At 39.2% G+C, this 12,052-nt stretch overlaps 1 protein-coding gene across 4 annotated transcripts in view; it reads left to right on the top strand.

The window, feature by feature from the left end:
- The first annotated feature begins 2,580 nt into the window (after window positions 1-2,580).
- The window catches only part of bin1b (bridging integrator 1b), a 30,853-nt gene continuing 21,381 nt past the window's right edge, over window positions 2,581-12,052 (top strand). The window contains exon 1 of one of the 4 annotated variants that reach the window (XM_041781656.1): window positions 2,581-3,053. In XM_041781656.1, the coding sequence (XP_041637590.1) occupies window positions 2,973-3,053 (81 nt within the window). In that variant the 5' untranslated portion in view covers window positions 2,581-2,972. The remainder of the gene's footprint in view (window positions 3,054-12,052) is intronic. The other 3 variants (XM_041781657.1, XM_041781658.1, XM_041781659.1) reach the window with 3 other exon arrangements.

Below are 12,052 nucleotides of genomic sequence, written 5' to 3' on the forward strand. Positions count from 1 at the left end.
TGTGAATCGTCCAAATTAATTGACGACTTTTGCAAAAGTGGGAAGACGAGCCCCTTCTCGTCACAATTTCCCCACTTTTCCAAGTGTCACCAACATATTTGTGCAGTTAAAAGATATATTTTCTTTGGCTGATACCGAGTACTGATCCGATTCTAGTGTAAAGTTCCTGGAGTGACTGTGCAGACTAGCAATTTTTTTTATACCTACAGTCATGGACGAAAGTATTGGCACCCCTGGAATTTTTTCCAGAAAATACACCATTTCTCACAGAAATGGTTGCAATTACAAATGTTTTTGGTATCCATGTGTTTATTGCCTTTATGTGCATTGGAGCAACACAAAAAATCTGAAGAAAAAAGACAAAATTGGCATAATTTCACACAAAACTCAAAAAATGGGCCAGACAATATTATTGACACCCTCAACTTAATATTTGGTTGCACACCCTTGGAAAAAAATAACTAAAACCAATCACCTCCTATAACCATGAACAAGCTTCTTACACCTCTCGGCTGGAATTTTGGACCACTCTTCTTTTGCAAACTGCTCCAGGTCTCTCAGATTTGAAGCGTTCCTTCTTGTAACAGCAGTTTTGAGATCCTTCTATAGGTTTTCAACGGGATTTAGATCCGGACTCATTGCTGGCCACTTCAGAACTCTCCACCTTCGCCTTTGTCTCCAATCATTTCTTGGTGCTTTTTGAGGTATGTTTGGGGTCATTGTCCTGCTGGAACACCCATGACCTCTGACCCAGACCCAGCTTTCTGACACCAGGCCCTACATTGCGACCCAAAATTTTTTGATAGTCTCCAGTTTTCATGATTCCTTGCACACAGTCAAGGCACCCAGTGCCAGAGGCAGCAAAACAACCCCAAAACATCCTTGAACCTCCACCATGTTTGAGTGTAAGTACTGTGTTCTTTTCTTTTCACAATGTCTGGCCCATTTTTGAGTTTTGTGTGAAATTATGCCAATTTTGTCTTTTTTCTTCAGATTTTTTTGCTATTCCAATGCACATAAAGGAAATAAACATGTGGATACCAAAAACATTTGTAATTGCAACAATTTCTGTGAGAAATGGTGTATTTTCTGGAAAAATTCCAGGGGTGCCAATACTTTCATCCATGACTGTATATTTGACTCTGAACACGGCTCAACAAATAGAATCATAATGTGCAGCATCTCTGTGACCCTAAGGTTGTTTTTCAGCTGATTTTTCAGATTTACTGCTATTAAAATAACAATAATACAGGGGGCTGCATCACAGGCTCTTTCTCTCTACATTGTGCTCTATTCGGGCAGAATCACGTGATGACGGAACAGCCTGCTATTGGCTGACAATTAGCATTCAAGCTGGCGGTTATAAATGGCCGCAATTTGATTAAAATTGATTAAAAGACGTTCAATATCGGGGTTACTGGTGTTGATTTAATCGTTGAAGACCTGAAAAGTCAAAAGAGTTTCAGGGTAGCTGAAAATGCTGCCATAAGGGATTCAAACGCATCTTTGTGAAGGCCCAACGGCTAGCTTCAAGAGGAAAAGCTAGTAAGAGGCAACGATTTCTTCTTCGCTGCTCTAATAACGGTAGGCTGTGAATGCAGTGCTTTCCGGCAGCCAAGAATAACTAATTTCCGGTTTATAGTGCTAACGGTTAGCAGGGCTAAATGACGCAAAATATAAAGCTAAACCAAACTTATCGGTTCTGTGCATAAACTCGTGTACCCGCTGAAACAAATACCTACATTTTAAGCAGTATTGGACGTGTTTGGTTCTGGTATAGGAATCTGAACAACTCGAATTTTCTTTCTTTTTATGCCTTTATTGATAGAAAGATAGATTAAAAATCAGACTGATTATCTTTAAGTTTATGTTCTTCCTGAGAGCACTGATCATTATTATAATGGAGGTCTGATCATTTTGAAAACATGGAATTTAAAAGGATTTTGACAACCTCAGTTTACAGATATGTTGCCAAAGTTTTTTGACAAGTAGTTTATCTGCAATTTTTGATGATGATTTTTGTTCGGGGGCATTTTAAGGATTTATTGTATGCCATTTGCCTGCTAGTAATCTTCCAGTGCCTTGTTTCATCATGTCCACTGGATTTATCCAAATAATTTTCTTAATAAGAAGACATTTTGGGGGCTTTTGAAGGGCTTAGGCCCTGCTGTTGGGACCAGGGGTCCTTGGGTGGATATTTAAAATCTATGTTAGTGCTACTTTATCCAGTTTTGGGCCCTTATTTTAATTTTAGGTGCTATCTTAACCTTTCAGAACAGTTTTAGACGTATAAAACCGCCTGTTTTTGTTGCCTTTGTATCAGACAGGTTTGATTTAGACTAGAATCATATTAAAAGTTACAAGTCTGGGATTGTGACAACCATCTATTAATCCAGATTAGTGCCATTCAGCTAAAATTATATCACTGTAAGATTAATGGTCGTATTACCAAGCCCTTTGTGCATGTGAATGTGTGATCGGACTGATTTAGCCCTCACATTTGACTGGAAGCGCTCTGTGCGCATAAATAAATCCGTGCGTAAAGACAGACGGACCAGTTGCATGAATGCAACAGATGTCTGCTAATAATACCACCGCGCTGCGCCTTTAAGAGGATGACTGAGGAGGAAACTTAATATGTGTGCGCATCCAGCTCAAGTCTTCATCAATTAACAGTGAGAGCGACGATATCTGACCAGGCTGCTCTCTCAACCGAACTACACTTTGTTTTTTTTTTTACGGTTTTTGTTTATGCGCCTGTTTGTTTTGTGACACATTTCCCGGATTAAATTACGCATTGCACCTTTAAGAAGCTGTCAACGGGATTAGAGTTACGCGCAGTGAGCCAGGTCTCCCTTCCAAAGGGGTTTTACGCACCGCTGAAGGATCTCCTTCCTCGACATTTCTCCCTCTGTCCTCCTCTTCTTCTTCGCTGGTTCTGACACCGACAGGGAGCCTCCACGCCACGCACCATGGCCGAGCCAGGGAAAGGGGTCACCGCCGGGAAACTGGCCATCAACGTCCAGAAGAGGCTGACCAGAGCGCAGGAGAAGGTAAAGTTTGAAACCCTCAGCTGATCAGAGGCTCACATGGCAGCGGGACACTGTGTCCTCCTGTCTCTGTGAAACCAGATCCCTCCGACTTTTAACCGTCAAACTTTGTCCATTAACGAACCAAAAAGTGCCTAAATGGGGTGTATACTCCTGTTTAATTTGTGGATTGTCCATGTCAGGCTACCGTAAGGGGTTTAAAACTGGTAACAGGTACCTAGGGCTGGGTCATAGGGGCTGAATACATACTAGTATATATGGTGTGTATCATTTATATCTGTAAAGGTCACACAAACTCTGATATGCTTTTGAACCTGTTTGATACCACAGGAACAAAAATGGAAGCCCTACACACCCAATATTAGAAAAGGCTCAGTTTAAATTGCACAAATCCGTCAGCAGCATTTGGAAAACTCCTTTTCTAAATGCTCACTCATACCAGGCCTTCCATACAGTGCTGGAGCACATTTGGCAAAACTTCCTGTGCCGTGGCACCGATGGATAAGGTGGGCTTTAGTGTGGCACAGTCGCTCATGCACATGCAGAATTATGGCTGTAGAGTAGACGTCCTGCACAGCCAATATTAGACACTTTTAATCACAGAAGTTGAGGACACACTCTTACACATCATCTTGATTGCACAAAAACAGGCAACTTCTCCCACTGATGTTAAAATGTTTACTCTGAAAGGCTTGTGTTACTAGCTGATCAAATCTCCATTATTTTAGTGGCCAATAGCATCAGAAAGCACAGAAATGTAGCGATCTTCCAGCATAGTTTTAGCCAAGAGAGCAAGAACTGTCTGAGGCTGCTTCACAGTAACAGAATCGTATTTCAGATTCAGAAAAGTTCAGCATTCTGGTGACAACACCTAGAGAGCTGTGCACACGGCTCTGCACGAACCTCTAGTATACTAGCCTGGCCAGTGGGGCTTTCTGATAGAACGGCACATGCATGCATCCCTTCTACAAAACACTACCTGTAATGCAAAAGGCTAATCATGCATATATCATTACATGAGATGTGACAACGAAAACAGTGGCGTTTTCAAAAGTTTGCACTCTGGGACCTACATATCAGGAACCCAAACACTGTTAATGTGTGAACCAACAGCCCAAATTCAATCAAAGGTGACCATTTTTTCATGCAATTTTTGTGCAAAGTAGGCCTTTAATGTCTTTAAATCCCTCCCTCTGAAATGGGTTGACCTCTCCAGTATCTGAAATGTCTAGGGTTGGATAGTTTTGGTTCTTCCTCAGATACCTAGTCAATGTTTTTAAACCTGGTCGGTGCCTTAATGTTGCCTGAATCAATACTTTTTTAGGAAAAAAGTATAGTAAAAGTCGGTGGATGAAACAAAGCTGCCTTGTTATCATAGATGAACAAACTGTCTCTCTGGTGACCCACATTTTACTAACCACTGTGACCCAACCACTTTGTTTCCTACTGAAGGCAGGAGCGAGCTTTAATTGTGTTAATTCCAGACTCGATCTAATCCTGACCTGGTGCTTTCTGTTTTACAAGCTAGGAAGAAGCCATCTTACCCGGTTATATAGGCTTTCTTCAAATGCTTGACCCCTTCGGTCCTCAGGAGTTGTCTGGTCTGGAACCGTGCGTTTCTTTTTATTAGCCAAGCATTAGTAACTGTGACTTTAGCTCTTTTACCACCAATACCCCTTTCCCACTGGCCGAAAAACCTGTTTAAACACACCAACAATCGGCTCCAGTGGGAACGACACGCCCGTGTGAACACGGGATGACTTTGGCGTAAAGTGCCTACGTCATTATATCGCCCCACAAAAGGACGCCGGCAGCTGAGGGACGTGCATTGTTGTTTTTTGGACTCAGCGTGTGAGATTTTTATTTACAAGATGGCACAGCACTAGCAAGACAGCAAGATCGGATAGCTTCTATTGATCCGTGGAGAAGAGGAGATTCAGTGCCAGGTCACAGGGACTGTGCGAGACACAACTATATACAACGTGCGCAACATCGAAAAGGAGTCACTTGCTGATTGTTAGCGGGTTTACTCGCGTTTAAAAAACAGCTTTTACACTCTAGTTTTAGTGGGCAAGCGGTACTAGTGAGCCTTGTTTGGTGGAGAGGGTTAATGTGATAGGGTAGAGCCCCCCATGTGGCTATAATCTGTACTGCAGGGGTAGTGAGGGAAACAACAGGAGTAGGACACCCTCCTATGGAGTCTAGACACTGGTGGTGGTGTTGATGTTGAGGTGTAGACTTCTGAGAAGCTGGACCAGGAACCAATAAGGTGGCTTGGAGGAGGAGACTGAAGTATGCAGGATGAGATGATGCTGATTAACTGAATGGAGGTGGCTGGGGTGGAGTAGGGTTACAGCATCCACACTGAACGACAGGCTGACTGAAAAAGAGAATGACTGATTTAAAATCAGGTGCATGATGATTGGTTGTGGCAGAATCTGATTAGCTGGGTACTTAAGACCTGCAACGCACACAATCAGCTGATCAGTGGGAAGAATCTCCCTCGACCCAAATTTGGGTCCCGATCCAGACTTTGGGAAAGAATGCAATAGAACATAGAAGTAAAGGTCCAACTTCTTTATGTAAGAGGCTCATACATATCACATTTTGTGCCTTTCATTTGGAGTGGCAGAAGTTTGTGTTGGGTACCAAAATGAAGCACCAAAATCTGCTATGTGATTTGGTGCAGTAGGTATTGGATGTGTCAGTAATGGTACCATTATGGGACCAGATATTTATGCTCATGCCTTGATAGATCATCAGTAATGGTCAACAGCATTTATGCAAACAGATGCAATGGAAAAACAGTTGAAAGAAATGAATTATAAAACTATAAACTATGAAATGTCAGTGATGGTGATGCAGCTACAACAAATGAGCAGATCTTTATTAAATTAAACACAAAGAACAGAATGTCTAGAACTTGTAGAAAGTGTGAACCTGAGCAGAATGAGTGTTTTTGAAAGTGTGTGAGGGAGTCACAGCCCTCGTGGTTACCGAGGTGATTAGAGGGTAAAACCTCAGCAGGCTTAAGCCACACGAGTGATTAGGACGGACAATAATAACTCACAGACAGCGAGCTGGACTCACACTGTTGATCAGGTTTCATTCTGTCACTTTAAGAGCTCCTCCTATCCACTTACACTCACCAGCCACTTCATTAGGTATACCTGCTCAGCTGCTCATTAATGCAAATGTCTCATCAGCCAATTACAGAGCGGGACTCGTCTGTCTCTGTGCACCAACATCTGAAAGTTGTGAAAACCGTCTACGCCTCAGCCACACATGGACACACTGTCCCGTCTGTGCTGTGCAGATTTTTGAGCATGTGCACAGCTGACACGCAGAACCCATGCAGCGAATGTGTCGCACGTATGCATAGCTCACATTAAGTCCAGCCTTAGTGATTCTTACTGTGCACAATCTTTTATTGAGTGTAAGGCCTGGAACCCTTCTTTTCTAGACTAAACATCAACATATCAATATAATTATCATTGTTTTACCCCACATCTCATTTAAAAATGTATCAGTACATCCTAAAACTTATTTGCCCAGCCCTATGAGTTAAACTAGTCACTCTGCACAAATGTAAAGGTGCTATCACGATTCAGGTTCTCTAAAACTACTTCCTGTCTGTTATGCACCTCTGTGAGTTCTACAATAGCCGGACAGTGAAAGTACACCAATGGGTCAAGGAGGAGGGCCGGCAAGGCTTTAGTGGTCGTGTGATTGGTAGAGATCTGAAAAGCAAGGGGTGAAAATGACGCCCACTGACCTCGACCTTTGCCCTCAGTATCTTACCAGTGAGTTAGAGTGGATATTTGAGAGAAGTCTGAAAAAATCCTCTTAGGGTTCTTGAGATTTTGCATTGCCTAGGCTATAATCGACAGTTTCATAAAAACTGTCAGCAGGCTGACCCACAGGGTCAACAGGGCCCCTGAAAAACTGAGACTGGGCCCTCTCTAGTTGTGATTTATGGATATCAGTGTGTTGGATCATTAGCATTGGTGCTAGCATTCTGGCTAACAGTTGCTTCATGTTAGAACTGAAAAGTGTGTCTACTGTTACTGGATTCTGATGTTGAGATTATTTACTTGCAGTACTTTCAAACCACTTGCCACTTTTAACCCATTTTGTGCCACTTTTTTGTAACTTTTTCCAATTTTATCCAGTTTTTGCCCCTTTTTACCCAGTTCTTTCACTTCTATTTTTAAACCAATTTTTGCACATTTCTCAAACATCTTTTTGAAACTCTTGCCTACTTCAGCCTCTTTTTTCTTGCCTGTTTTCTGGATTTTTGTGCCCTTTTTTGTCACATTTTTTTTAACCTTTGTTGGCTATTTTGCCACATTTTATACATTTTTGGTCACTCTTCCACTAACTTTTGTCAAATTGTACCTAGTTTTGCTCATTAATACTTTTTTTTGCCACTTTTCACCCACTGTTGTGTTGTTTTTGTTACTTTACACCCATTTTTGTGTTGTTTTTCATAACTTTTTACTAATTTTTCTTAATGTTTTTGCCATCTTTTACCATTTTTGCTCATAATTCCCATTTTTTGTCCAGTTTTGCCATTTTCTGACACTTTTGCCCATTTTTGCAACATCTCTTTACAAGTTTTGCCTTCTTTAGCCCTATTTTGTCTGTTTTCTGGATTTTTATTCCCATTGTTGTTGCTTTGCACACATTTTTGCAACATTTTTTCCTTTTTTGTCTATTTTTCCACTTTTTACCAATTTTTGTCACTATTGAGCTACTTGTCAAATCATACCAATTTTCAACCATTGATACCACTTTTCTTGCCAACTTTTACCCATTTTTGCAGGGTTTTTTTGCAACTTTTTGCTCATTTTGCCTATTGTTTTTGCCATCTCATCCCATTTTTGCTCATATTACCCATTTTTTGCCCCATTTTGCCATTTTCTGACAATTTTATTTCCATTTCTGCAACATCGTTTTGCAACTTTTGCCTTCTTTATCTGTATTTTTTCCATTTTTGCCTTTTTGTGCCCATCTTTCTGCTTTTCACTCTTTTTTTTCGACTTTTTTTTTGCCACTTTTCAGCTATTTTTGTCACTTTGTACCAATTTTTGCCCACTGATGCCTCTTATTGCCACTTTTTGTCAGTTTTTTCATTGTTTTTTGAAACCTTTGTCCATTTTTCCCACTTCTTTTTGTCACTTTTTAACCATTTCTGGAACTTTTCCCCCATTTTTGCCACTTTTAACCCATTTATGCCTTTTAAAAATATTTTAACCTTTTTTTTTGTCTTTTCCCACAATTATTTAATTGTTTTCCAAAAAATTGTCTTTTATTTTACTCTAATTTCTGGCATCCAGACATCTGTGCACATTATTGCTTAGCTCTGAAATCTGACAATCTTTTACTGATTATTCTGAATAACTGTTTATGAATAAAAATCATTTTGGTTGCTTTGATGAGAATGTTTTTTTTTATTCAGGTTAAAAATATTATTACCACAGCTTAATTTGAACAATAGACCATGATGTTCCTGACCTCCATGGCCCCCGGTTTGTCTGGGCCCCAGATTTTCTCCCCTTTATCCTCCTTATGGGCGGCCTTGACTGTCAGCATCAGAAACCCTGAAGATACTAAAGCTGTGTGTACTAATTGGTATCCCTTCCAGCCTTCTAGCTAAGCTAAGCTAACTCCAGCCTGACTCCAGTGTAGCACAGTCGTAGTCTGCCTGGCTGCCGTGTCTTCTTGCTGTCGTGTCGTGGTTTAGCATCGATGGATCATTTCAGCAGCTCTGAATGAACTTTAAATAGCAACAGCATCCAGACCCCATGCTCCTCTTCTTCTGATGTGAGAGCTTGTTTAGCTGCAGGTTTGACTTTATTACAGAGCAAAGATCATAATAGAAAGGCTCTTCTGCTCTGAAGAATCATGCATGGCTTTAGTAGAACCAAAAACACTTTAGAAACCTTAACCACACCTAACAGTCATTTATGGGCTCTTTGAAAAGACGTTTTAATGTTCAAGTCTTCACTACTCAAATGTAGTCTGCTATAGATGTGTAGGTCTGATCTGATGTTTCAGACATCAAATGTCCCTGAAGTCTTCCTCAGGTTTGTCCAGCAGTGAGAAAAGTTCCCTGGTGTATCTCTCATGGTGTTTGTTGTTGTTTAAGAGGGTGCTGGTCATGCTGTTTGTCCTTGTGATGCGATAAATGCAGCAAAAATGAGCTTCTAAAGGGAAGAGAGAGATTTTAGATAAGTCTGAGTGAGAGATCTGGGCGTAAAGAGGAAGGTCAGAGTATCATCTTCCCTCCAAAGGCCAGCCAAGGTGGAGGAGGGGAGCGCCGGCTTCAGCTGTCTGCTGGCACGCCGCCCTCCACCCTCCACCCTCCACCTCGTGTGTTTGACTCAGTGCCTCCTGGTCTGAGAGGAAGCAGAACGCGGCCATATTGGCAGATATCAGCCCTGTTGACGAACGTCATCAGAATAAAACAGCATGATCACAGTGACTATCTGTTGTGTCCACTCAGATTAACGCTGATCTTGTTCACTGAAGGAAGAGTCTCTACTAGGCAGAGGAAGTCACAGTCAAACATGAGAGAATTGTTAAGTATCTAAGTTAAAGTCTACTTTAAGTACTGAGTAGATACTGAAGAGTCGTACAGTAGAATCTGATCTGTCCTTATTGGCAAAAACAACAAGAGAACAGATCAACCAGGCTGTCCAGGTAAAGTCACACCTCTATGATAAAGTCAAATACAGCAAAATCCAAAGCGTTAATGAAACTAGTGAAGAGTTAAAATGAACACTGTAAAGTGTAGTTAAACAACACTTTAAAGTATTTTATAATTACACAGCACTGCAGTAGCTCTTAAGAACCTCTAGAATAAAGCAGAGTCTACCAATGCATGCTGATGGAGAAATGTCCCTATGCTTTCCATAGGAACACCTGAAGTCACAGATGACTCAGTGGTTAACTTCACTCATGGTAAAAGCATGTCTCACCTTAAAAACAACAAAAATCCATCAGAGACATGAGCAGAAGAAGCCCAGCAGGCAGAGGTGGAAGCAGTAAAAAAGTAAAGTACTCAAGTAAAATACAGTTACTCTGGTAAAAACTTACCCAAGTAATAGTAAAAGCACTGATTTAAAAATGTATGCAAAAAAGGATAAATACCACAAAAAGCTAGTCAATTACAGTTATTTGAATAATTAGTTACTATTATTATTTTAATTTATAATCATTACAATTTATATATAATTGATTTTGTTTATTATTATTATTTAGTTAGTTTTTTATTTCACTATTATATACTAATTTTAGATAGTTTACTTTTTACTTTTTGTTCTTAGTTGCTATTATTATATTATTTTATATTATTATGATAGTTTAATTTATTACTATTATTGATTTTTTTGTTATTCATTATCATTTATTATTATCTATTAGTTTAACTTATTTATTATATATTATTATATTAGTATTAATTAGATTTTTCTTACTTTTTGTTATTAGTTACTATAATGATTGTTTCATTTCTTACTATTATTCTAGATTTTTTTGGTTATATATTATCATTTGTTGTTATTATCTATTAGTTTAATGTATTTTTCATATTATTTATTTATTGCTAGTTAGTTTTTTTTTTTTTTGAGTTTTTGTAAATAGTTATTTCCACCCCTGCTGAGTTAAATTTGCAGTGTTTTTCAGAGACTTAATAATAATGTCAGTATGATATTCCAGTTTTTTATTTTTAATAAATGTGCAAAAATTCCTAAAACTCTATTTTTTACTTTGTAATGATGGAGTACTGAGAGTAGATCAATGAGAATAAAAAAATTTTTTTTTGACTGTAGCATCATGCTCAAACATGACAAAAGGGAAAACAGTGAAAAGGGGGTCTGAACATTTTCTGAATGAGATGAATGTTGGATTGTAGCTGCAAAATACAATCCACTCTCTGAGTCCATTGAAATGCATGAGCTCAAAGCAGTGTTGATTTTGACAACTATTTTAAATTTTAGTCTCAGTCTTTAGATTAAATGCCTTTTAGTTTTAGTCACATTTTAGTCATTTCTAACCTTTATAATTTTAGTTGACGAAAACTTAAAAATATTTTAGTCTAGTTTTAGTCCAAGCATTTAATCTCTTGCCTGAATCTGGTACCAAACTGTGATAGTGTGTTCTATGCTGGGGTCCCTGCTTTCTACAGCTGAGAGGCAGAAGAGACACAGATACATTTTATTTTGACAGATTTACCCACAGTGGAGAAAATCATGGATTTTGTATGTCCAATGAAAACGAAACTACATTTTAGTCTCGCTTTAGTCGTCAAAGATCTATTTTTGGCTAGTCTTAGTCTCGTCTTTCTCATGGATAAAACGTTTTCAGTCATAGTTTTAGTCTGCGGCACTAACACTGACTCAGAGTACTTTAAAAGGACAACTCTGAGGCTCAAACATCATGTAGCTTTTGCTTGTTTGAACAGCCAAAATAATGATCAGGAATAGAAGGAGTACAAGAATATGGCACACTAAAGTTCAGCTACTCTGATAGAAATTTACTACCGTAAAAATAAAATTATTACCTTTCTGCAGGGACCTTTCAGGTACTACTGAACTACTTAGATGGTTGCAGCCTTTTTTGCAATTATGAAATTGCACAGTCCAATATTGCGAATTCAATTAGGTAGATTGTGCAGCGTTAATAAAGGTGCACCTTTAAAATAAAGTGAAAGCATCTGCAAATTTTGCATGAAATGTGGACACCCGTCTAGTTTATGTGGTTGACAGAAAGCTTAGGTTTCCTTTTTACTTGATTTAACAGATGCTATGTAAAATGAACGGTTAGGACTTCCTCCAAAAAGTCAGAATGACTGAAATAAAAAACTCTACAAAGTTCCTAAATCATAGAAACGTGAGTGAATGTGGTTAGCAATTTTCCACTGCCATTAATCCGGTCCAGACAGCTGACAGAATCACTCACACCTTCTCCTGGAAATCATCGTGGTTGTCATAGTGATG

This window comes from Cheilinus undulatus, linkage group 24 (genome assembly GCF_018320785.1).
Source record: "Cheilinus undulatus linkage group 24, ASM1832078v1, whole genome shotgun sequence".
Classification (NCBI taxonomy): domain Eukaryota; kingdom Metazoa; phylum Chordata; class Actinopteri; order Labriformes; family Labridae; genus Cheilinus; species Cheilinus undulatus.